The sequence below is a fragment of the Salvelinus alpinus genome, chromosome 31, assembly GCF_045679555.1.
Source record: "Salvelinus alpinus chromosome 31, SLU_Salpinus.1, whole genome shotgun sequence".
In the NCBI taxonomy this organism is placed as follows: Eukaryota; Metazoa; Chordata; class Actinopteri; order Salmoniformes; family Salmonidae; genus Salvelinus; species Salvelinus alpinus.
This window is the reverse complement of record NC_092116.1, coordinates 36,118,449-36,145,542: the sequence shown is the minus strand read 5'-3', so window position 1 is coordinate 36,145,542 and position 27,094 is coordinate 36,118,449. Positions and strand designations below refer to the sequence as shown.

Sequence of the window (27,094 nt, the reverse complement as noted above, 5' to 3'; positions counted from 1 at the left end):
ATGGGGGTTAGGGTCCATGGGGGTTAGGGTCCATGGGGGTTAGGGTCCATAGGGTTAGGGCCCATAGGGGTTAGGGTCCATGGGGGTTAGGGTCCATAGGGGTTAGGGTCCATAGGGGTTAGGGTCCATAGGGGTTAGGGTCCATAGGGGTTAGGGTCCATAGGGTTAGGGCCCATAGGGGTTAGGGTCCATAGGGGTTAGGGTCCATAGGGGTTAGGGTCCATAGGGGTTAGGGTCCATAGGGGTTAGGGTCCATAGGGGTTAGGGTCCATAGGGGTTAGGGTCCATAGGGGTTAGGGTCCATAGGGGTTAGGGTCCATAGGGGTTAGGGTCCATAGGGGTTAGGGTCCATAGGGGTTAGGGTCCATAGGGGTTAGGGTCCATAGGGGTTAGGGTCCATAGGGTTAGGGCCCATAGGGGTTAGGGTCCATAGGGGTTAGGGTCCATAGGGGTTAGGGTCCATAGGGGTTAGGGTCCATAGGGGTTAGGGTCCATAGGGGTTAGGGTCCATAGGGGTTAGGGTCCATAGGGGTTAGGGTCCATAGGGGTTAGGGTCCATAGGGGTTAGGGTCCATAGGGGTTAGGGTCCATAGGGGTTAGGGTCCATAGGGGTTAGGGTCCATAGGGGTTAGGGTCCATAGGGGTTAGGGTCCATAGGGGTTAGGGTCCATAGGGGTTAGGGTCCATAGGGTTAGGGCCCATAGGGTTAGGGCCCATAGGGGTTAGGGTCCATGGGGGTAGGGTCCATAGGGTTAGGGTCCATGGGGTTAGGGTCCATAGGTCCATGGGGTTAGGGTCCATAGGGGTAGGGTCCATGGGGGTAGGGTCCATAGGGTTAGGGTCCATGGGGGTAGGGTCCATGGGGGTAGGGTCCATGGGGGTAGGGTCCATGGGGGTAGGGTCCATGGGGGTAGGGTCCATGGGGGTAGGGTCCATAGGGGTTAGGGTCCATAGGGGTTAGGGTCCATAGGGGTTAGGGTCCATAGGGGTTAGGGCCCATAGGGTTAGGGCCCATAGGGGTTAGGGTCCATGGGGGTAGGGTCCATAGGGTTAGGGTCCATAGGGTTAGGGTCCATAGGGTTAGGGTCCATGGGGTTAGGGTCCATAGGTCCATGGGGTTAGGGTCCATGGGGGTAGGGTCCATGGGGGTAGGGTCCATAGGGTTAGGGTCCATGGGGGTAGGGTCCATGGGGGTAGGGTCCATGGGGGTAGGGTCCATGGGGGTAGGGTCCATAGGGGTTAGGGTCCATAGGGGTTAGGGTCCATGGGGGTAGGGTCCATGGGGGTAGGGTCCATGGGGGTAGGGTCCATGGGTACATAGGGTTAGGGTCCATAGGGTTAGGGTCCATGGGGTTAGGGTACATAGGGTTAGGGTCCATAGGGTTAGGGTCCATAGGGGTTAGGGTCCATAGGGGTTAGGGTCCATAGGGGTTAGGGCCCATGGGGTTAGGGCCCATAGGGTTAGGGTCCATAGGGTTAGGGCCCATAGGGGTTAGGGTCCATAGGGGTTAGGGTCCATAGGGGTTAGGGTCCATAGGGGTTAGGGTCCATAGGGGTTAGGGCCCATAGGGGTTAGGGCCCATAGGGGTTAGGGCCCATAGGGGTTAGGGCCCATAGGGGTTAGGGCCCATAGGGGTTAGGGTCCATAGGGTTAGGGTCCATAGGGTTAGGGTCCATAGGGGTTAGGGCCCATAGGGGTTAGGGCCCATAGGGGTTAGGGTCCATAGGGTTAGGGCCCATAGGGGTTAGGGTCCATAGGGGTTAGGGTCCATAGGGGTTAGGGTCCATAGGGGTTAGGGTCCATAGGGGTTAGGGTCCATAGGGGTTAGGGCCCATAGGGGTTAGGGCCCATAGGGGTTAGGGCCCATAGGGGTTAGGGCCCATAGGGTTAGGGTCCATAGGGGTTAGGGCCCATAGGGGTTAGGGCCCATAGGGGTTAGGGCCCATAGGGGTTAGGGTCCATAGGGGTTAGGGTCCATAGGGTTAGGGTACATAGGGTTAGGGTACATAGGGTTAGGGTACATAGGGTTAGGGTCCATGGGGGTTAGGGTCCATGGGGGTTAGGGTCCATAGGGGTTAGGGTCCATAGGGGTTAGGGTCCATGGGGTTAAAGTAGTGCACTATAAAGGGAGCAGTGTTCCAGTTGGGACACAGCCTGAATATAAAGGTGGGTAAGGCAAAAGCGCTGTTAAGGGCCTTTTCTCATTTGGGCAAAAGTCCATCCTCCACCCTCTCTCCTCCGCGACCCAGAAACCAATAGGTAGTCAAGGAGATGTCAATTCGTTAGCAGGCGAACGGAACACTGTCCCTCCCCTCCTCGATAGCCACCTTTCATCGAGGATAGTCATGTGTGTCCTACCTAAGTCCTTCACAGAATAGTTTTGAAATCAACCACCCCCCCCTTTGAATCAGCTTTTGTTTTGTCACAGGAGAAAAACATGCATCTGTTTAAAAACAATATACTACTTATAATTTTATCTAGAACATGTACTGCACAATTAACATCATTTGTTCTGCTCACTTTACATATTTTAATTGGGATCCAAGTCATTTGCCTGATGACATGCGAGTGGACTAGGAGTCTCATTTCATACAAGCGCATTTTCGTCCCATGTTCCCTCTCCTCGACGCCTCTTGATTACCCTTTGACCTTTTACAAAGGAGGGGAGAGGACATAGGAGTTGAGAAAATCCAATTGAGAAAAGATTCCACGATTGTCCTGGCTGGCCAGGCAGTGCTAGCCAATCACAGATGATGTCTCGGTCCTGATTGAGGCCAGGCAGAGCTAGCCGATCACAGATGTCTCGGTCCTGATTGAGGCCAGGCAGAGCTAGCCGATCACAGATGTCTCGGTCCCGATTGAGGCCAGGCAGAGCTAGCCGATCACAGATGTCTCGGTCCTGATTGAGGCCAGGCAGAGCTAGCCGATCACAGATGTCTCGGTCCCGATTGAGGCCAGATACTCCCTCAGTCCTGATTGTCCAGCGTGGTCATGGTAAATTAAATGATCCATGTGACATTGTTACATACAAGGATATACCATGAAATTTCAGATTATTCATGTAATAAAACAAACTTTTGAAGGTAGTTTTTATGACGTGGTCCCGTAAAAAGACCGGTAGCCTTTACTGTGTAGCTTGTTGTTATGTTGGCCAATCAAAGAGGCTCAATGTGACACAAGTGGAGTGAGGTCACTAATGCAAGATGGAATAACATATGGGAACTCAGAAGTTAGCAAAATGGGGTTGGAGTAACCACCGGGTAGGCTGATGTTCTCTCATCTGAATGGGGTTGGAGTAACCAACGGGTAGGCTGATGTTCTCTCATCTGAATGGGGTTGGAGTAACCAACGGGTAGGCTGATGTTCTCTCATCTGAATGGGGTTGGAGTAACCAACGGGTAGGCTGATGTTCTCTCATCTGAATGGGGTTGGAGTAACCAACGGGTAGGCTGATGTTCTCTCATCTGAATGGGGTTGGAGTAACCACCGGGTAGGCTGATGTTCTCTCATCTGAATGGGGTTGGAGTAACCAACGGGTAGGCTGATGTTCTCTCATCTGAATGGGGTTGGAGTAACCAACGGGTAGGCTGATGTTCTCTCATCTGAATGGGGTTGGAGTAACCAACGGGTAGGCTGATGTTCTCTCATCTGAATGGGGTTGGAGTAACCAACGGGTAGGCTGATGTTCTCTCATCTGAATGGGGTTGGAGTAACCAACGGGTAGGCTGATGTTTTCTCATCTGAATGGGGTTGGAGTAACCAACGGGTAGGCTGATGTTTTCTCATCTGAATGGGGTTGGAGTAACCAACGGGTAGGCTGATGTTTTCTCATCTGAATGGGGTTGGAGTAACCAACGGGTAGGCTGATGTTTTCTCATCTGAATGGGGTTGGAGTAACCACCAGGTAGGCTGATGTTCTCTCATCTGAATGGGGTTGGAGTAACCAACGGGTAGGCTGATGTTCTCTCATCTGAATGGGGTTGGAGTAACCACCAGGTAGGCTGATGTTCTCTCATCTGAATGGGGTTGGAGTAACCACCAGGTAGGCTGATGTTCTCTCATCTGAATGGGGTTGGAGTAACCAACGGGTAGGCTGATGTTCTCTCATCTGAATGGGGTTGGAGTAACCACCGGGTAGGCTGATGTTCTCTCATCTGAATGGGGTTGGAGTAACCACCGGGTAGGCTGATGTTTTCTCATCTGAATGGGGTTGGGGAGAAACAGCATGTGGCCTCAATTAGCCTAGCTATCCATAGCTGACTAGTTTCTCTAGGCTACTCCAGTCAAGACAGGTATGGTAATATGGGATGATGAATAACATTGTGGCTGCTACAAGCTAGTTAGTCTTGGCTGTAGCGGAGATGCCCTTGGCGTCTCTCTCTCCCTCTGTCTGCTCGCTACACTCCGCAGCCCATATAACCTCCAGAGGCAGCGTAACAATAGATCTCCAGCCTCTCCCTCTCCCTTGGACATGTCTTACAACGTCGAGAGGCTTAGGACACGGAGGATATGGGGTTATGGGGAGAGCCCATCTGTGTGAGGACTTTGTCCAGCCACTGTAGAGGGCCATGCAGGTGCACCTCTATCCAGCAGGGGGTGCTGGTCACATCCTGGCGATGGTACTCTGCACCCCAACCCTGGGAGAGGAAGAGGAACACACACACACACACACACACGATTAGATGGTACACTGCACAACACAAACCCTACTGAAAAAAAACTTGCAGGATTGACCATTCAGAGACAGCAAGACTAGAGAATGGGATGAGCTCATAGACCACCTGTTAACTCTTAACCCCTCCCCCTGACCCTTCAACTCTAGTTTTATTTGTCACATGTGCCGGATACAACGGGTGTAGACTTCACCGTGAAATGCTTACTTATGAGCCCTTCCCAACGATGCAGAGTTAAATAATATAAAATACACAAGAATGGAGCTATATACAGGAAGTACCAGTACCAGATCAATGTGGAGCTATATACAGGAAGTACCAGTACCAGATCAATGTGGAGCTATATACAGGAAGTACCAGATCAATGTGGAGCTATATACAGGAAGTACCAGTACCAGATCAATGTGGAGCTATATACAGGAAGTACCAGTACCAGATCAATGTGGAGCTATATACAGGAAGTACCAGTACCAGATCAATGTGGAGCTATATACAGGAAGTACCAGTACCAGATCAATGTGGAGCTATATACAGGAAGTACCAGTACCAGATCAATGTGGAGCTATATACAGGAAGTACCAGTACCAGATCAATGTGGAGCTATATACAGGAAGTACCAGTACCAGATCAATGTGGAGCTATATACAGGAAGTACCAGTACCAGATCAATGTGGCGCTATATACAGGAAGTACCAGTACCAGATCAATGTGGCGCTATATACAGGAAGTACCAGTACCAGATCAATGTGGCGCTATATACAGGAAGTAACAGAACCAGATCAATGTAGAGCTATATACAGGAAGTACCAGATCAATGTGGAGCTATATACAGGAAGTACCAGATCAATGTGGAGCTATATACAGGAAGTACCAGATCAATGTGGAGCTATATACAGGAAGTACCAGATCAATGTGGAGCTATATACAGGAAGTACCAGATCAATGTGGCGCTATATACAGGAAGTACCAGTACCAGATCAATGTGGCGCTATATACAGGAAGTAACAGAACCAGATCAATGTAGAGCTATATACAGGAAGTACCAGATCAATGTGGAGCTATTTACAGGAAGTACCAGATCAATGTGGAGCTATATACAGGAAGTACCAGATCAATGTGGAGCTATATACAGGAAGTACCAGATCAATGTGGAGCTATATACAGGAAGTACCAGATCAATGTGGAGCTATATACAGGAAGTACCAGATCAATGTGGAGCTATATACAGGAAGTACCAGATCAATGTGGAGCTATATACAGGAAGTACCAGATCAATGTGGAGCTATATACAGGAAGTACCAGATCAATGTGGAGCTATATACAGGAAGTACCAGATCAATGTGGAGCTATATACAGGAAGTACCAGATCAATGTGGAGCTATATACAGGAAGTACCAGATCAATGTGGAGCTATATACAGGAAGTACCAGATCAATGTGGAGCTATATACAGGAAGTACCAGTACCAGATAACTGGACCCTGCTCAGTTTGGCTTGTCTTCCTCCGTGTCGGACACACTGGCCCTTGCTCCTCTTGCGCCCCTCCCCCACCCGTCTACACTGGCCCTTGCTCCTCTTGCGCCCCTCCCCCGCCCGTCTACACTGGCCCTTGCTCCTCTTGCGCCCCTCCCCCACCCGTCTACACTGGCCCTTGCTCCTCTTGCGCCCCTCCCCCGCCCGTCTACACTGGCCCTTGCTCCTCTTGCGCCCCTCCCCCACCCGTCTACACTGGCCCTTGCTCCTCTTGCGCCCCTCCCCCACCCGTCTACACTGGCCCTTGCTCCTCTTGCGCCCCTCCCCCACCCGTCTACACTGGCCCTTGCTCCTCTTGCGCCCCTCCCCCGCCCGTCTACACTGGCCCTTGCTCCTCTTGCGCCCCTCCCCCACCCGTCTACACTGGCCCTTGCTCCTCTTGCGCCCCTCCCCCGCCCGTCTACACTGGCCCTTGCTCCTCTTGCGCCCCTCCCCCGCCCGTCTACACTGGCCCTTGCTCCTCTTGCGCCCCTCCCCCACCCGTCTACACTGGCCCTTGCTCCTCTTGCGCCCCTCCCCCGCCCGTCTACACTGGCCCTTGCTCCTCTTGCGCCCCTCCCCCACCCGTCTACACTGAAACACTTCCTGAAGTCTATTTTGATGTTTTTTGAAAAATGATGATATTATTTGAAGTTAAATCATTTCAAATGCCCATACCAAGTAAGAATCACCCCACAACCCCTAACCCCATGTTTACCTAGACGAAGCTCATGCGTACGGTACCCATTGGCCACCTGTAACCCATAACCCCTCCCCTAACCCCATGTTTACCTAGACGAAGCTCATGCGTACGGTACCCATTGGCCACCTGTAACCCATAACCCCTCCCCTAACCCCATGTTTACCTAGACGAACCTCATGCGTACGGTACCCATTGCCTACCTGTAACCCATAACCCCTCCTTTGACCCCATGTGTACCTTGACGAACCTCATGCGTACGGTACCCATTGGCCACCTGTAACCCTTAACCCCTCCCCTAACCCCATGTTTACCTTGACGAACCTCATGCGTACGGTACCCATTGGCCACCTGTAACCCTTAACCCCTCCCCTGACCCCATGTGTACCTAGACGAACCTCATGCGTACGGTACCCATTGGCCACCTGTAACCCTTAACCCCTCCCCTAACCCCATGTTTACCTCGACGAACCTCATGCGTACGGTACCCATTGGCCACCTGTAACCCTTAACCCCTCCCCTAACCCCATGTTTACCTTGACGAACCTCATGCGTACGGTACCCATTGCCTACCTGTAACCCTTAACCCCTCCCCTAACCCCATGTGTACCTAGACGAACCTCATGCGTACGGTACCCATTTCCCACCTGTAACCCATAACCCCTCCCCTAACCCCATGTTTACCTTGACGAAGCTCATGCGTATGGTACACATCTTGGTGAGCTCGTAAACAGCTTCAAAGCCATGGTTCACTGACTGGGCCAGTAGCTGGGCAAATTCCTGGTGAAGAAGAACATCATTTTACTTTCCAATTGTACAAGGTTGTGCAACAGAAACGTGTCTTCTGCCTTATTCTATATAAAGTATATATACAGTACCAGTCAAAAGTTAGGACACACCTACTCATTCAAGGGTTTTTCTTCATTTCTTACACATTTCTACATTGTAGAATAATAGTGAAGACATCAACACTATGAAATAACACACATGGAATCATGTAGTAACCAAAAAAAGTGTTAAATCAAAATATATTTTAGATTCTTCAAAGTAGCTACCCTCTGCCTTGATGACAGCTTTGCACACTCTTGGCATTCTCTCAACCAGCTTCAACTGGAATGCTTTTCCAACAGTCTTGAAGGAGTTCCCACATATGCTGAGCCCTTGATGGCTGCTTTTCCTTCACTCTGTGGTCCAACGCATCCCAAACCATCTCAATTGGGTTGAGGTCAGGTGATTGTGGAGACCAGGTCATCTGATGCAACACTCCATCACTCTCCTTCTTGGTCAAATAGCCCTTACACAGCCTGGAGGTGTGTTGGGTCATTGTCCTGCTGAAAAACAAATGATAGTCCCACTAAGCCCAAACCAGATGGTATGGCGTATTGCAGCAGAATGCTGTGGTAGCCATGCTGGTTAAGTGTGCCTTGAATTCTAAATAAATCACTGACAGTGTCACCAACAAAGCACCATCACACCTCCTCCTCCATGCTTCATGGTGGAAACCCCACATGCGGAGATCATCCGTTCACTTACTCTGCGTCTCACAAAGACACGGCGGTTGGAACCAAAAATCTCATCAGACCAAAGGACAGATTTCCACTGGTCTAATGTCCATTGCTCTTGTTTCTTGGCCCAAGCAAGTCTTTTCTTCTTATTGGTGTCCTTTAGTAGTGGTTTCTTTGCAGCAATTCGACCATGAAGGCCTGATTCACGCAGTCTCCTCTGAACAGTTGATGTTGAGATGTGTCTGTTACTTGAACTCTGTGAAGCATTTAGTTGGGCTGCAATCTGAGGTGCAATTTTCAAATGAACTTATCCTCTGCAGCAGAGGTAACTCTGGGTCTTCCTTTCCTGTGGCGGTCCTCATGAGAGCCAGTTTCATCATAGCACTTGATGGTTTTTGCGACTGTACTTGAAGAAACGTTCAAAGTTCTTGACATTTTCCACATTACTTTTAGACATGAAGGTCAGTCAATGATGGACTGTCATTTCTCTTTGCTTATTTGAGCTGTTCTTGCCATAATATGGACTTGGTCTTTTACCAAATAGGGCTATCTTCTGTATACCCACCCCTACCTTGTCACAACATAACTTATTGGCTCAAATGCCTTAAGGAAAGAAAATCCACAAATTAACTTAAGACACACCTGTTAATTGAAATGCATTCCAGGTGACTACCTCATGAAGTTGGTTGAGAGAATGCCAAGTGTGTGGAACCTTCCGGTAGTTGAATTGTATGGAACCTTCCGGTAGTTGTATGTGTGTGCGTGTGTGTGTCTGTGACCTGTCTACCTACCTGGTTGTTAAATATCTTCAGACTGCAGCCACTAGGGATCTTACACACCGTGGTGGGGTGGAAACCATGGTGGTAGTTACAGTTACGACTCTGAACGAAGATACTGGTGTCACTCAGACACTCTGCATACACCTCACCTCCTACATAGTAGAGATGGACACCTGGAGAGGAGGAGGAGGGAGTTAGGACTCTGAACGAAGATACAGGTGTCACTCAGACACTCTGCATACACCTCACCTCCTACATAGTAGAGATGGACACCTGGAGAGGAGGAAGAGGGAGTTAGGACTCTGAACGAAGATACTGGTGTCACTCAGAGAGAGTATTGACTATCCTATCAGTCACTGGAGAACAACCTAGATGAGCTCTGTTTGGATAGAGAGACTATCAATCACTGGAGAACAACCTAGATGAGCTCTGTTAGGATAGTCTCTCTATCAATCACTGGAGAACAACCTAGATGAGCTCTGTTAGGATAGTCTCTCTATCAATCATTGGAGAACAACCTAGATGAGCTCTGTTAGGATAGTCTCTCTATCAATCACTGGACATTTCTGGGGGGAATGGCCCTAGCCCTCATCCTCCGATGCAACAGGTCCCAGACGTTCTCAATGGGATTGAGATTCGGGCTCTTCGCTGGCCATGGCAGAACACTGACATTACTGTCTTGCAGGAAGTCACGCACAGAACGAGCAGTATGGCTGGTGGCATGCTGGAGGGTCATGTCAGGATGAGCCTGCAGGAAGGGTACCACATGAGGGAGGAGGATGTCTTCCCTGTTGAGATTGCCTGCAATGACAACAAGCTCAGTCCGACGATGCTGTGACACACCGCCCCAGACCATGATGGACCCTCCACCTCGATCCCGCTCCAGAGTACAGGCCTCGGTGTAACGCTCATTCCTTCGACGATAAATGCGAATCCGACCATCACCCCTGGTGAGACAAAACCGCGACTCATCAGTGAAGAGCACTTTTTGCCAGTCCTGTCTAGTCCAGCGGCGGTGGGTTTGTGCCCATAGGCGATGTTGTTGCTGGTGATGTCTGGTGAGGACCTGCCTTACAACAGGCCTACAAGCCCTCAATCCAGCCTCTCTCAGCCTATTGCAGACAGTCTGAGCACTGATGGAGGGATTGTGCGTTCCTGGTGTAACTCGGGCAGTTGTTGTTGCCATCCTGTACCTGTCCCGCAGGTGTGATGTTCGGATGTACCGATCCTGTGCAGGTGTTGTTACACGTGGTCTGCCACTGCGAGGATGAGCAGCTGTCCGTCCTGTCTCCCTGTAGCGCTGTCTTAGGTGTCTCACGGTACAGACATTGTAATTTATTGCCCTGGCCACATCTGCAGTCCTCATGCCTTCTTGCAGCATGCCTAAGGCACGTTCACGCAGATGAGCAGGGACCCTGGGCATCTTTCATTTGGTGTTTTTCAGAGTCAGCAGAAAGGCCTCTTTCGTGTCCCAAGTTTTCATAACTGTGACCTTAATTGCCTACTGTCTGTAAGCTGTTAGTGTCTTAACGACCATTCCACAGGTGCATGTTGATGAATTGTTTATGGTTCATTGAACAAGCATGGGAAACAGTGTTTAAACCCTTTACAATGAAGATCTGTGAAGTTATTTTTCATTTTTACGAATTATCTTTGAAAGACAGGGTCCTGGAAAAGGGATGTTTCTTTGCTTTTTCCTGAGTTAATGTCTCTTAGAGTCGTGGCTGAACGAGGACACGGCTATACATCTCGTTGGTATTTCTACGCAAAACGTTATACTTTTGAATCATCTGTCCATATTCTTCCAAGAGTCTTGATGATCATCCAGGTGCTTTTTGGGTAAACTTGAGTCCACATTTTGGATGAGATGGGTCCCATTATGTCTGGCTAAAACCAGACACTGCATTCCACAGTAAAAATCTCATACCAATGGTCCAACATGGTGGGTGGTAGTGTGATGGTTTGGGGTCAGCATGGTGGTGGTAGTGTGATGGTTTGGGGTCAGCATGGTGGTGGTAGTGTGATGGTTTGGGGTCAGCATGGTGGTGGTAGTGTGATGGTTTGGGGTCAGCATGGTGGTGGTAGTGTGATGGTTTGGGGTCAGCATGGTGGTGGTAGTGTGATGGTTTGGGGTCAGCATGGTGGTGGTAGTGTGATGGTTTGGGGTCAGCATGGTGGTGGTAGTGTGATGGTTTGGGGTCAGCATGGTGGTGGTAGTGTGATGGTTTGGGGTCAGCATGGTGGTGGTAGTGTGATGGTTTGGGGTCAGCATGGTGGTGGTAGTGTGATGGTTTGGGGTCAGCATGGTGGTGGTAGTGTGATGGTTTGGGGTCAGCATGGTGGTGGTAGTGTGATGGTTTGGGGTCAGCATGGTGGTGGTAGTGTGATGGTTTGGGGTCAGCATGGTGGTGGTAGTGTGATGGTTTGGGGTCAGCATGGTGGTGGTAGTGTGATGGTTTGGGGTCAGCATGGTGGTGGTAGTGTGATGGTTTGGGGTCAGCATGGTGGTGGTAGTGTGATGGTTTGGGGTCAGCATGGTGGTGGTAGTGTGATGGTTTGGGGTCAGCATGGTGGTGGTAGTGTGATGGTTTGGGGTCAGCATGGTGGTGGTAGTGTGATGGTTTGGGGTCAGCATGGTGGTGGTGGTGGTGGTGGTGTGATGGTTTGGGGTCAGCATGGTGGTGGTGGTGGTGGTGGTGTGATGGTTTGGGGTCAGCATGGTGGTGGTGGTGGTGTGATGGTTTGGGGTCAGCATGGTGGTGGTAGTGTGATGGTTTGGGGTCAGCATGGTGGTGGTAGTGTGATGGTTTGGGGTCAGCATGGTGGTGGTAGTGTGATGGTTTGGGGTCAGCATGGTGGTGGTAGTGTGATGGTTTGGGGTCAGCATGGTGGTGGTAGTGTGATGGTTTGGGGTCAGCATGGTGGTGGTAGTGTGATGGTTTGGGGTCAGCATGGTGGTGGTAGTGTGATGGTTTGGGGTCAGCATGGTGGTGGTAGTGTGATGGTTTGGGGTCAGCATGGTGGTGGTGGTGGTGGTGGTGTGATGGTTTGGGGTCAGCATGGTGGTGGTGGTGGTGGTGGTGTGATGGTTTGGGGTCAGCATGGTGGTGGTGGTGGTGTGATGGTTTGGGGTCAGCATGGTGGTGGTAGTGTGATGGTTTGGGGTCAGCATGGTGGTGATAGTGTGATGGTTTGGGGTCAGCATGGTGGTGGTGGTGGTGGTGGTGTGATGGTTTGGGGTCAGCATGGTGGTGGTGGTGGTGTGATGGTTTGGGGTCAGCATGGTGGTGGTAGTGTGATGGTTTGGGGTCAGCATGGTGGTGATAGTGTGATGGTTTGGGGTCAGCATGGTGGTGGTGGTGGTGGTGGTGTGATGGTTTGGGGTCAGCATGGTGGTGGTGGTGGTGTGATGGTTTGGGGTCAGCATGGTGGTGGTGGTGGTGTGATGGTTTGGGGTCAGCATGGTGGTGGTAGTGGGATGGTTTGGGGTCAGCATGGTGGTGGTGGTGTGATGGTTTGGGGATGCTTTGCTGACTCAGGACCTGGACCACCTGCCCTAATAGAAGCCGTAGTCAAAGTCCGAATCCCAATTGGGATGACGTCACAGTTAAAGCAGTTGTGTATGGGTCAAAGTTTCTCAGACGTGAGAGACTGATCAACAACTACAGGAAGTGTTTGGTTGCGGTCATTGCTGCTACAGTAAGTTCCTCCATAGCGACGCGAGAGACTGATCAACAACTACAGGAAGTGTTTGGTTACAGGTCATTGCTGCTACAGTAAGTTCCTCCGCAGCGACGTGAGAGACTGATCAACAACTACAGGAAGTGTTTGGTTACAGGTCATTGCAGGTAAAAGGTGGAACAACCAGTTATTGAGTGTAAAGGGGGAAATTACTTTTTCACACAGGGGAATTGGTTTTTGCATAACTTTGTTAATTAAATAAAGTATCAATTTTTTTGTTGTTGTTATTTGTAAAGTCAGGTTCCCTTGATCTAATATTAGGTTTTGGTTGAAGATCAAATAACATTTTGTATCAAAAATATGCAAAAATAGAGAAAATCAGAAAGGGGACAAATTGTTTTTCACAGCAATGTAAGTATTTACACCTCCCTGAGTCAATGAATGTTAAAATCATCTTAGACAGCTATTACAGCTGTGAGTCTGTCTGGGTAAGTCTGTAAGAGCTGTGAGTCTTTCTGGGTAATTATCTAAGAGCTGTGAGTCTTTCTGGGTAATTATCTAAGAGCTGTGAGTCTTTCTGGGTAAGTCTCTAAGAGCTGTGAGTCTTTCTGGGTAAGTCTCTTAGAGCTGTGAGTCTTTCTGGGTAAGTCTCTTAGAGCTGTGAGTCTTTCTGGGTAAGTCTCTAAGAGCTGTGAGTCTTTCTGGGTAAGTCTCTAAGAGCTGTGAGTCTTTCTGGGTAAGTCTCTAAGAGCTGTGAGTCTTTCTGGGTAAGTCTCTAAGAGCTGTGAGTCTTTCTGGGTAAGTCTCTAAGAGCCGTGAGGCTTTCTGGGTAAGTCTCTAAGAGCCGTGAGGCTTTCTGGGTAAGTCTCTAAGAGCCGTGAGGCTTTCTGGGTAAGTCTCTAAGAGCTGTGAGTGTTTCTGGGTAAGTCTCTAAGAGCTGTGAGTGTTTCTGGGTAAGTCTCTTAGAGCTGTGAGTCTTTTAGGTTATTGTCCTGCTGAAAGGTGAATTCATCTCCCAGTGTCTGTTGGAAAGCAGACTGAACCAGGTTTTCCTCTAGGACTTTGCCTGCGCTTATAGCTGTATTCTGTTTCTTTTTATCCTGAAAAACTCCCCAGTTCTTAACGATTACACGCATACCCATAACATGATGCAGCCACCACTATGCTTGAAAATATGAATGGGGAAAATCCAATCCATTACTGAGTACCAAACATAACACTTTGTATTCAGGACAATATTTTTTATTCTGTACAGGCTTCCTTCTTTTCACTCTGTCATTTAGGTTAGTATTGTAGAGTAACTACAATGTTGTTGATCCATCCTCAGTTTTCTCCGATCATAGCCATCATAACTGTTTTAAAGTCACCATTGCCTCATGGTGAAATCCCTGAGTGGTTTCCTTCCTCTCCGGCAACTGAGTTAGGAAGGACGCCTGTATCTTTGTAGTGACTGGGTGTATTGATACACCATCCAAAGTGTAAGTAGTAACTTCACCGTGCTCAAAGGGATATTCAATGTCGGCTTTTTACAATATATATATTTTTTACCAATCTACCAATAGTTGCCCTTCTTTGTGAGGCATTGGAAAACCTCCCTGGTCTTTGTGTTTGAATCTGTGAAATTCACTGCTCGACAGAGACCTTACAGATAATTATATGTGTGGGGTACAAAGATGAGGTAGTCATTCAAACATCATGTTAAACACTATTATTGAACACAGAGTGAGTCCATGCAACTTATTATGTGACTTGATAAGTACATCTTTACTCCTGAACTTGTTTAGTCTCCTTGCCATAACAAAGGGTTGAATACTTATTGACTCAAGACATTTCAGATTTACATTTTTAAATAATTTGTAAAAATTTCGAAAAACATAATTCGACTTTCACATTATGGGGTTTTGTGTTTAGGCCAGCGACAAAAAATAAATCTAAATGTATTCCATCTTAAATTCAGGCTGTAACAAAATGTGGAAAAGGTCAAGGGGTGTGAATACTTTCTGAAGGCTCTGTACTTACACCCCAACACACTCTGACGCCCAACACACACACTCTGACGCCCAACACACACACTCTGACGCCCAACACACACTCTGACGCCCAACACACACACTGACGCCCAACACACACACACTGACGCCCAACACACACACACTGACGCCCAACACACACACACACTGACGCCCAACACACACACACACTGACGCCCAACACACACACACACTGACGCCCAACACACACACACACACTGACGCCCAACACACACACACACACTGACGCCCAACACACACACACACACTGACGCCCAACATACACACACACACTGACGCCCAACACACACACACACACTGACGCCCAACACACACACACACACTGACGCCAAACACACACACACACTGACGCCAAACACACACACACACACACACACTGACGCCAAACACACACACACACACACACTGACGCCAAACACACACACACACACACACTGACGCCAAACACACACTGACGCCAAACACACACACACACACACACACTGACGCCAAACACACACACACACACACACACTGACGCCAAACACACACACACACACACACTGACGCCAAACACACACACACACACACACTGACGCCAAACACACACTGACGCCAAACACACACTGACGCCAAACACACACTGACGCCAAACACACACACACACACACTGACGCCAAACACACACACTGACGCCAAACACACACACACACACTGACGCCAAACACACACACACACACTGACGCCAAACACACACACACACACTGACGCCAAACACACACACACACACTGACGCCCAACACACACACACACTGACGCCAAACACACACACACATGCAGCTACAGCTTAGTCTACTATCTATCATTGTACAATATCTCAAGAGATAAAAGGTGGTCAAAGTTGACCCTTTACCCCACCATACCATAAGAGATGTCTTCATCACTGGAAAAGATAAACGGTTGAGCTTGATATCATTTAAAAGCTTACAAAAACAAGGTTGTCAAAACTATTTTTGGAATTTCTGGATGGAAAATAACAAAATAGAGCTCTGACCTCAAACCCCCGTCGAACACCTTTAGGATGGAATTGGGACCGTCGACTGCGAGCCAGGTCTAACCGCCCCCAACATCAGTGCCCGACCTCACTACTGCTCTCGTGGCTGAACGGAAGCAAGTTCCCCCCCCCCCACCGCAGCAACATTCCAACATTCTAGTGGAACATCTTCCCTGTTGCCATAGCAGCCACAGTCTCACCAATATTTTCTAAACCTTTAAACCCTCGATTCTCACCTTTGCCGATGTGCCTGCGCGTGTTCTCTATGGTCGAGTTGCGGTTCACGTTAGACAGCAGGCCGAGGCAGAAGCGGTTGCGGTTATTGGACGGGTCGGTGAAGCCGTCGACCAGAACACTGGAGTCTGACGCCAGGTACGCCTCGCCCACGCGGTTATTCAGCTCATAGTACACTATAGAACACCAGTGTTTCGGTTCCTCGTAGGCTACCGGCTGGACATCTAGAGAGAGAGAGAGAGAGAGAGGGAGGGAGAGAGAGAGAAGAGACAGAGAAGAGAGACAGAGAGAGAGAGAGAAGAGACAGAGAGAGAGAGAGAAGAGACAGAGAGACAGAGAGACAGAGAAGAGAGAGAGACAGAGAGAGACAGAGAGAGAGAAGAGACAGAGAAGAGAGACAGAGAGACAGAGAAGAGAGAGAGAGAGACAGAGAAGAGACAGAAGAGAGAGACAGAAAGAGAAAGACAGGAGAGAGAGAGAGAGAGAGAGACAGAGCGAGAGAGAGACAGAGAGACAGAGCGAGAGAGAGACAGAGCGAGAGAGAGACAGAGCGAGAGAGAGACAGAGGAGAGAGAGAGACAGAGGAGAGAGAGAGACAGAGGAGAGAGAGAGACAGAGGAGAGAGAGAGACAGAGGAGAGAGAGAGAGACAGAGGAGAGAGAGAGAGAGACAGAGAGACAGAGAGACAGAGAGAGAGAGAGAGAGAGAGAGAGATAGAGAGAGAGAGAGAGAGGAGGGGAGGTTATTCAGATCATAGTACACCAGTGTTCGGGTTCCTCATAGGCTACTGGATGGACATCTAGAGAGAGAGAGAGGAGGAAGGAGAGAGAGAGAGAGGAGAGAGAGGAGAGAGAGGAGGAAGGAGAGAGAGAGAGAGGAGAGAGAGGAGAGAGAGGAGGAAGGAGAGAGAGAGAGAGGAGGAAGGAGAGAGAGAGAGAGGCAGGAAGAGAGGATATTAAACGTCTACGGGCATACTGCGTTTCTGTGGTTACCTGGCCTGTTGTTGGTATCCAGGCCGGTTGGCATGGCGAGGAGGTTGGTTTCCATTGGCTGGGAGCAGTCCTGAGTCTGACAATCATCTGAAGGCATGTAGGCTGGGGGCGGGGTGTCAGCTGTGTTACAACACACCTTTTATTAGCCAACAACAACCCATGGCATAGGAACCTAATTGAACACAGCTCGTATAGAGTCAGACGCTCCAGGTAAGCTGCAGAGGAGAGGAGAGAGAGGGAGGAAAGAGGAGAGAGAGAGGGAGAGGGAGGAAAGAGGAGAGAGAGAGGGAGAGGGAGGAAAGAGGAGAGAGAGAGAGAGGGAGGAAAGAGAGGAAAGAGGAGAGAGAGAGGAAAGAAAGAGGAAAGAGGAGAGAGAGAGGAAAGAAAGAGGGAGGAAGAGGAGAGAGAGAGGAAAGAAAGAGGAGAGACAGGGAGGAAAGAGGGAGGAAGAGGAGAGAGAGAGGAAAGAGGGAGGAGGGAGGAAAGAGGGATGAAAGAGGGAGGAAAGAGGGAGGAAAGAGGAGAAAGAGTGAGGAAAGAGGAGAAAGAGTGAGGAAAGAGGAGAGAGAGAGGGAGGAAAGAGGAGAGAGAGAGGAAGGAAAGAGGAGAGAGAGAGGAAGGAAAGAGGAGAGAGAGAGGAAGGAAAGAGGAGAGAGAGAGGAAGGAAAGAGGAGAGAGAGAGGAAGGAAAGAGGAGAGAGAGAGGAAGGAAAGAGGAGAGAGAGAGGAAGGAAAGAGGAGAGAGAGAGGAAGGAAAGAGGAGAGAGAGAGGAAGGAAAGAGGAGAGAGGAAGGAAAGAGGAGAGAGAGAGGAAGGAAAGAGGAGAGAGAGGGGGAGGAAAGAGGAGAGAGAGGGGGAGGAAAGAGAGAGAGGGGGAGGAAAGAGGAGAGAGAGAGGAAAGAGGAGAGAGAGAGGAAAGAGGAGAGAGGAAGGAAAGAGGAGAGAGAGGGGGAGGAAAGAGGAGAGAGAGGGGGAGGAAAGAGGAGAGAGAGAGGAAGGAAAGAGGAGAGAGAGAGGAAGGAAAGAGGAGAGAGAGAGGAAGGAAAGAGGAGAGAGAGAGGAAAGAGGAGAGAGAGAGGAAAGAGGAGAGAGAGAGGAAAGAGGAGAGAGAGAGGAAAGAGGAGAGAGGAAGGAAAGAGGAGAGAGAGGGAGGAAAGAGGAGAGAGAGAGGAAAGAGGAGAGAGAGAGGAAAGAGGAGAGAGGAAGGAAAGAGGAGAGAGGAAGGAAAGAGGAGAGAGGAAGGAAAGAGGAGAGAGAGGGAGGAAAGAGGAGAGAGGAAGGAAAGAGGAGAGAGAGGGAGGAAAGAGGAGAGAGGAAGGAAAGAGGAGAGAGGAAGGAAAGAGGATAGAGGAAGGAAAGAGGAGAGAGAGGGAGGAAAGAGGAGAGAGAGGGAGGAAAGAGGAGAGAGGAAGGAAAGAGGAGAGAGAGGGAGGAAAGAGGAGAGAGGAAGGAAAGAGGAGAGAGAGAGGAAAGAGGAGAGAGAGAGGAAAGAGGAGAGAGAGGAAGGAAAGAGGGAGGAAAGAGGGAGGAAAGAGGAGAGAGAGGAAAGAGGAGAGAGAGGGAGGAGAGAGAGCGCTCCAGAGGTGAGCCTGCTCGGGACCAGTCTTACCCGGGACGTGGAAGGGGCTGTCTGGGTCGGAGCTAAGTGGAGAGTGGGGGAACGCGGAGATACTGCTGGACCCACTGCCGGGCGAACTGGGGAAGCTGTTGCCAGGGGAACAAGGGAACGCCAACCCTCCGTTGCCGCCCCCGCCCGGAGGGAAGGATTCTGGGAAAGTGGCGTTGTGGGGCATGAGAGGCTCATTCTGGTCGATGGCACCATGGTAACGAGGCTGCATCCCTGGCCTCGCTGTGAGGTCGTTGTTCCTAGGGACCAGGACAGGGGGCAGCACTGAGGAGGGGGTAGAGAGGGGGGGGTAGAGAGAGGGGGGTAGAGAGGTGGGGGAGAGAGAAGTGGGGGAGAGAGAGGGGGGTAGAGAGGTGGGGGAGAGAGAAGTGGGGGAGAGAGAGGGGGGTAGAGAGGTGGCGGGAGAGAGAGGTGCGGGAGAGAGAGGGGGAGAGAGAGAGGGGGAGAGAGAGGGGGGAGAGAGGGGGGGAGAGAGAGAGGGGGAGAGAGAGAGGGGGAGAGAGAGAGGGGGGTAGAGAGAGGGGGGGTAGAGAGAGGGGGGGGTAGAGAGAGAGGGGGGTAGAGAGAGAGGGGGGTAGAGAGAGAGGGGGGTAGAGAGAGAGAGAGGGGTAGAGAGAGAGAGAGGGGTAGAGAGAGAGAGAGGGGTAGAGAGAGAGAGGGGAGTAGAGAGAGAGGGGGGTAGAGAGAGGGGGAGAGAGAGAGGGGGAGAGAGAGAGGGGGAGAGAGAGAGAGGGGGAGAGAGAGAGAGGGGGAGAGAGAGAGAGGGGGGAGAGAGAGGGGGGGAGAGAGAGAGGGGTAGAGAGAGAGAGAGGGGTAGAGAGAGAGAGAGGGGTAGAGAGAGAGAGAGGGGTAGAGAGAGAGAGGGGGGGAGGTGGAAGGTGTCAGTCCCCTGTCAATAAGGCAAGTTGGCGCTATTTCCATACAGCTAAAACCTTGTTTCAATTTCAGATAGTATACTTGTTATTATAAACTGGGTTGTTCGACCCTGAATGCTGATTGGCTGAAAGCTGTGGTATATCAGACCGTATACCACGGGGTATGACAAAACATTTGTTTTTACTGCTCTAATTACGTTGGTAACCAGTTTATAACAGCAATAAGGCACCTCAGGGGTCTGTGGTATATGGTCAATATACCACAGCTAAGGGCTGTACCCAGGCACTCTGCGGTAAGAACAGCCCTTAGCCGTGGTACACTATATATACACAAAAGTATGTGGACACTGCTTCAAATTAGTGTCTTCGGCTCTTTCAGCCACACCCGTTGCTGACATGTGTATAAAAATCGAGAACACAGCCATGCAATCTCCATAGACAAACATTTCCTGTTGAATGGCCCGTACTGAAGAGCTCAGTGGCTTTCAACGTGGCACCGTCATAGGATGCCACCTTTCCAACAAGTCAGTTCATCAAATTTCTGCCCTGCTAGAGCTGCCCAGGTCAACTGTAAGTGCTGTTATTGTGAAGTGGAAACGTCTAAGAGCAACAATGGCTCAGCTGCGAAGTGGTAGGCAACACAAGCTCACAGAACAGGACCGCTTAGTGCTGAAGCGCGTAAAAATCGTCTGTCCTCGGTTCCAACACTCATTACCGAGTTCCAAACTGCCTCTGGAAGCAACGTCAGCACAATAACTGTTCGTCTGGAGATTCATGAAATGGGTTTCCGTGGCCGAGCAGCCGCACACAAGCCTAAGATCACCATGCGCAATGCCAAGCATCGGGTGGAGTGGTGTAAAGCCCGCCGCCATTGGCGGAGCAGTGGATACGTGTCCTCTGGATTGATGAATCACGCTTCACCATCTGGCAGTCCGACGGACTAACCTGGGTTTGGCGGATGCCAGGAGAACGCTACCTACCCCAATGCATAGTGCCAAGTTTGGTGGAGAAGGAAACTTTGTAGTTGGCACTTTTCACTGGGGCAGGTAGCGTTCTCCTGGCATCCGCTCGGTAGTGAGGCTTCCAACTTTGTGGCAACAGTAGTTTGAGGAAGGCCCTTTCCTGTTTCAGCATGACAATGCCCCCGTGCACAAAGCAAGGTCCACATACTTTTGTCAATTTAGTGTATATTGGCCATTTAACCCCTCCTGCCTCACACCACCACGCCCCCTCCTGCCTCACACCCCCTCCTGCCTCACACCACCACACCCCCTCCTGCCTCACACCACCACGTCCCCTCCTGCCTCACACCACCACGTCCCCTCCTGCCTCACACCACCACACCCCCTCCTGCCTCACACCCCCTCCTGCCTCACACCACCACACCCCCTCCTGCCTCACACCACCACGTCCCCTCCTGCCTCACACCACCACGTCCCCTCCTGCCTCACACCACCACACCCCCTCCTGCCTCACACCCCCTCCTGCCTCACACCCCCTCCTGCCTCACACCCCCTCCTGCCTCACACCCCCTCCTGCCTCACACCCCCTCCTGCCTCACACCCCCTCCTGCCTCACAGCACCACACCCCCTCCTGCCTCACAGCACCACACCCCCTCCTGCCTCACAGCACCACACCCCCTCCTGCCTTATACTCACTAGGGCTGTCCACTCTCTTGTAGTGGTAGGGGTTGATACAGACATCTTTATGTTTGGCTGTGAAGGGGAATTGGCAGCACTCCAAGGCCTTGAGCTCGTGGTGAGACTGTAGGTCGGGCCACCTCCACACTCTGCAGTAGATGACGTGGGGAAGACCTTTACGATGGGATACCTGGAGACGACCGTCCAACGACCGAGGGATGGTCACACACTTGCCTGGTGGGAGAGGGGAGAGGGTTTAGACACACACACACACACACACACACACACACACACACAAAACACTGTCTTACACATTCCTCCCACTAGAACACTCACTAGGTTGTCCGGGGCAGCTGAGGGCCTTCTCCAGCTCCTCCATCGCGCCCTTCCTCTTCTTCAGTTTCTTCACCAGGGCGTCCACAGCCTTCTCTGCCCACTTCTCCTCCTCATCCCCCTGTTTCCATCCCAGCAGCCTCTTCACCGCTGGGCTGGTGAAGGAGAAGAGTGACGTCACGTTCATCTTGATGACGACGTAGAGAAGGGCGGGGCCTTTGTGGAGAATATCCTCAAATACAGGTGTACACACTCACACACACGGGTACGGTGCTCTCACACACACGGGTACGGTGCTCTCACACACACGGGTACGGTGCTCTCACACACACACGGGTACGGTGCTCTCACACACGGGTACGGTGCTCTCACACACACGGGTACGGTGCTCACACGCACACGGGTACGGTGCTCTCACACACACGGGTACGGTGCTCACACACACACGGGTACGATGCTCTCACACACACGGGTACGGTGCTCTCACACACACGGGTACGGTGCTCTCACACACAGGTACTCAGTATCTCCCTCTCAAACACACATACAGATGCACACTAAGTAGTGTGGAGTGGATCACACTCCGTGTTGTTGTGCCCTAGCTAGCCTCTGGTCTGTAGAGGGTTAATGCATGGAGGGATCTAGGTTGGCCAGTTGTGTTGGGCAGTCGTAGGACCAGATCAGGCTCCTTACAGCACACCTGAGAGATAAAGAGAGAGAGACAGACAGCACACCTGAGAATGAGAGACAGACAGTACGACGGAGAGGCAGGCAGCCCACCTGAGAGAGAGAGAGAGAGAGAGAGAGAGAGAGAGAGAGAGAGAGAGAGAGAGAGAGAGAGAGAGAGAGGAGACCAACAGTTTGGCCATAAGAGGACAGGCAGCGCACCCGAGAGAGAGAGAGACAGGCAGCGCACCCGAGAGAGAGAGAGAGAGACAGGCAGCGCACCCGAGAGAGAGAGAGAGAGAGAGAGAGAGAGAGAGAGAGACAGGCAGCGCACCCGAGAGAGAGACAGACAGTACGACGGAGAGGCAGGCAGCCCACCTGAGAGAGAGAGAGAGAGAGTGAACAACATACCAATTAGGATCTGGCTAAAAATACTTGAATCAGTCATAGAGCCCATTGCCCTTTATGGTTGTGAGGTCTGGGGTCCGCTCACCAACCAAGATTTCACAAAATGGGACAAACACCAAATTGAGACTCTGCATGCAGAATTCTGCAAAAATATCTTCCGTGTACAACGTAGAACACCAAATAATGCATGCAGAGCAGAATTAGGCCGATACCCACTAATTATCAAAATCCAGAAAAGAGCCGTTAAATTCTACAACCACCTAAAAGGAAGCGATTCCCAAACCTTCCATAACAAAGCCATCACCTACAGAGAGATGAACCTGGAGAAGAGTCCCCTAAGCAAGCTGGTCCTAGGGCTCTGTTCACAAACACAAACACACCCCACAGAGCCCCAGGACAACAGCACAATTAGACCCAACCAAATCATGAGAAAACAAAAAGATAATTACTTGACACATTGGAAAGAATTAACAAAAAAACAGAGCAAACTAGAATGCTATTTGGCCCTAAACAGAGAGTACACAGTGGCAGAATACCTGACCACTGTGACTGACCCAAACTTAAGGAAAGCTTTGACTATGTACAGACTCAGTGAGCATAGCCTTGCTATTGAGAAAGGCCGCCGTAGGCAGACATGGCTCTCAAGAGAAGACAGGCTATGTGCTCACTGCCCACAAAATGAGGTGGAAACTGAGCTGCACTTCCTAACCTCCTGTCAAATGTATGACCATATTAGAGAGACATATTTCCCTCAGATTACACAGATCCACAAAGAATTTGAAAACAAATCCAATTTTGATAAACTCCCATATCTACTGGGTGAAATTCCACAGTGTGCCATCACAGCAGCAAGATTTGTGACCTGTTGCCACAAGAAAAGGGCAACCAGTGAAGAACAAACACCATTGTAAATACAACCCATATTTATGCTTATTTATTTTAACTTGTGTGCTTTAACCATTTGTACATTGTTACAACACTGTATATATATAATATGACATCTGTAATGTCTTTCTTGTTTTGAAACTTCTGTATGTGTAATGTTTACTGTTAATTTGTATTGTTTATTTCACTTTTGTGTATTATCTACCTCACTTGCTTTGGCAATGTTAACACATGTTTCCCATGCCAATAAAGCCCCTTGAATTGAATTGAATTGAATTGAGAGAGAGAGAGAGAGAGAGAGAGAGAGAGAGAGGAGACCAACAGTTTGGCCATAAGAGGACAGGCAGCGCACCCGAGAGAGAGAGAGACAGGCAGCGCACCCGAGAGAGAAAGAGAGACAGGCAGCGCACCCGAGAGAGAGAGAGAGAGAGAGAGACAGGCAGCGCACCCGAGAGAGAGAGAGAGAGAGAGAGAGAGAGAGAGAGAGAGAGAGACAGGCAGCGCACCCGAGAGAGAGAGAGAGAGACAGGCAGCGCACCCGAGAGAGAGAGAGAGAGAGAGACAGGCAGCGCACCCGAGAGAGAGAGAGAGAGAGAGAGAGAGAGAGAGAGAGAGAGAGAGACAGGCAGCGCACCCGAGAGAGAGAGAGAGAGAGACAGGCAGCGCACCCGAGAGAGAGAGAGAGAGAGAGAGAGAGACAGGCAGCGCACCCGAGAGAGAGAGAGAGAGAGAGACAGGCAGCGCACCCGAGAGAGAGAGAGAGAGACAGGCAGCGCACCCGAGAGAGAGAGAGAGAGAGAGAGAGAGACAGGCAGCGCACCCGAGAGAGAGAGAGAGACAGGCAGCGCACCCGAGAGAGAGAGAGAGTTCACCAACCCAAACCAACCCCATAGAGCCTCGGGACAGCCCTCAGAAAATCTGGCCCAACCAAATCATCACAAAACAAAAAAAAAAATATATAACCTATTGGAAAGACACCACAAAAAATCAAAGTAAACTTCAATGCTATTTGGCTCTAAACAGACAGTACATGGTGGCAGACTATCTGACCACTGTGACTGATAGAAAACTGAGGAAAACATTGACTAGGTACAGACTCAGTGAGCACAGTCTAGCTATAGAGACCGGTCGTCACAGACAAACCTGGCTGCCCAGGGAGGACAGGCTGTGCTCACTCTGCTCCAGGGGAGAGGTAGAGACAGAAGTGCATTTCCTACTACACTGTGACAAATACTCAGACCTAAGAGCATATTTCTTTCCCAAAATTATAATTCAATACAAAGAATTTGAAACTATAAAAGATGAAGAAAAATTCAAATATTTGTTGGGTGAAAAGCCAAAATGTGCAGTTTTGGCAGCCAAATATGTGTCCTCCTGCCACAGCCTGAGGGACAGCCAGTGAAAAATGCAAAGTAATGTTGATAATATTTCCCATTTAGCTTAGTTTTGTTTTGTCTTTCGTACCAGGTCATGTGTCTTCTCAGTCATGTTGACACTGGTCTACTACTGTTGCTTTAATGTATTGTTGTTCTGATTAATATTGTTGTTGTAGCTGTTATTAATGGTAATCCCATGTCCACTACTACTATTATTATTGCTGTTAGTCCCACCATTTATTTATATATAAATATATATATATTTTGTGTATATATATACATATATATTTTATTGAAATTTTTCGATATGTATACTTTGACAATGTAAGTAATAATAACTTGCCATGTCAATAAAGTCAATTGAATTGAATTGAATTGAGAGAGAGACAGGCAGCGCACCCGAGAGAGAGAGAGAGAGAGAGAGAGAGAGAGAGAGAGAGAGAGAGAGAGACAGGCAGCGCACCCGAGAGAGAGAGAGACAGGCAGCACACCTGAGAGAGAGACAGGCAGCACACCTGAGAAAGAGAGACAGACAGTACGACGGAGAGGACAGGCAGCACACCTGAGAGAGAGAGACAGGCAGCGCACCCGAGAGAGAGAGACAGGCAGCACACCTGAGAGAGAGACAGGCAGCACACCTGAGAGAGAGACAGGCAGCGCACCCGAGAGAGAGAGAGACAGACAGCACACCTGAGAGAGAGAGACAGACAGTTCAGTCAGAATTGGACAGACAGCACAGCAGCTTAACTCTCAAACTAACCCGCCCTAGATCTGAAAGAATCTGCTAGCTGTAAACTATCCTTCTCATTTCACTGTCTGGCCTGCCTGATGCTCCATCCACTACCGCATAAGATACAACACATTTCCCTGCTTCTATCTGCAGGATAGATAGCTGGAAAAAATCAATGTCTCCAGGCACGGACGGCCATGGAGCGGTTTAATTGGGAGATGGAGATGTGGAGGGCCAGGGGAGAGTGTTATGTTGCAACCACAATCCTGGCTTTGCCTCCCCCCTTAGGGACACTCTCCTATCCCGCCTTGTGGAGAGCGAAGCTACATTGTTTATGACCGACCAGGAGACAGGCCTGTAGCTTGCCCGGTCTGAGAGCACTTTCAACCGACCTGGGCTACAGACAGAGACGGCCTGTCAACCATTCCAGTGGTGGTCGATGTAATCGTTGCTACAAGGAGAAATCATAACAAATAAAAATCTGTTTCTAACTACATACGACTGTTATTTCTACAGGGAGAGAAAACGGTGTCTTAAACATAATAACGTTCATCGTTTAACCGATTTTAAACGGATAAAATATATCTGTAAATAAAAAATAAAAAAACGGTTTATGATCAGATAGGCCTACACGGTATGGTGATAGTCTTGTCTGGATGAGGACGACAATAGAGCGAAAAGTTGGACGACTCTGGAATCGTAAAATAACTCTTACTCTAGTTTGAGCTTCGAACAAGCGATTTAAGCAAACAATTTCTTCGGAAAAACATAGGACTGTTGTTTATATGTATTTAAATTATAGGAAGCATTTACATTACCGTGCTTTAACAGACGTTATTTTGTTTTAAAGCGCTCCAAAACAGCACCGGACTCCTCACCTCCCGCTTGCCGGACTCTAGCGTCACCGTAGGGCAGAACCACTGGCAAAACGCCCTCCCTGTGAGCACTGCGTAGGAGGCGGGGCAAAAACAAATGATAAGCCAAGGCAAGACATGTACATTATATATAAGGTTATATTATAGGGTTATCGTATAAGGTTTTCCATTCTCTCTGACATTTAAAAATATATATATATTTGTATAATTTATAAATAACAACATATAGGCCTAATATTATAATAAACATGTAAGAAAATATAGAAATATAACCAAAAGATAGTTTCCAACGATCTCTGGTAGAACTCCTATTGAGAATGTGTTAAATGGAGAAAAATATATATATATATATATTATATCTTGTTAAGTAAGTAGTTGTTAGTGTTGAAAAATGTTGAGAGATAATTCACCACCAATCACAAACAACCTTACAAATCAAATGTTTATATTCTGTTTGTAGACCTTTTCGCTATCATTTGTTACTTTTGTTACAGTTTGTTTGGAAAAGAGAAGGGAATC

The 27,094-nt window shown here is 49.6% G+C and overlaps 1 protein-coding gene across 4 annotated transcripts; it reads right to left on the bottom strand.

The window, feature by feature from the left end:
- Positions 1–623: 623 nt before the first annotated feature.
- Positions 624–26,662, bottom strand: LOC139561281 (mothers against decapentaplegic homolog 1-like). 4 transcript variants are annotated; one of them, XM_071378268.1, is made up of 9 exons: positions 26,519–26,654; positions 21,639–22,335; positions 21,321–21,536; positions 18,769–19,050; positions 17,161–17,262; positions 16,171–16,392; positions 9,182–9,342; positions 7,570–7,665; positions 624–4,638 (listed from the first exon to the last, which is right to left on the bottom strand). In XM_071378268.1, exons 2-9 carry the CDS (start codon positions 21,820–21,822, stop codon positions 4,495–4,497), a joined length of 1,407 nt encoding a protein of 468 aa, XP_071234369.1. In that variant the 5' UTR covers positions 21,823–22,335; positions 26,519–26,654; the 3' UTR covers positions 624–4,494. The 4 variants fall into 4 exon arrangements, with proteins under 4 accessions (XP_071234369.1, XP_071234368.1, XP_071234366.1 ...); XM_071378267.1 differs by having other exon boundaries at positions 625–4,638; positions 17,161–17,280; positions 26,579–26,662; XM_071378265.1 differs by having other exon boundaries at positions 625–4,638; positions 17,161–17,280.
- Between the last annotated feature and the right edge of the window lie 432 nt (positions 26,663–27,094).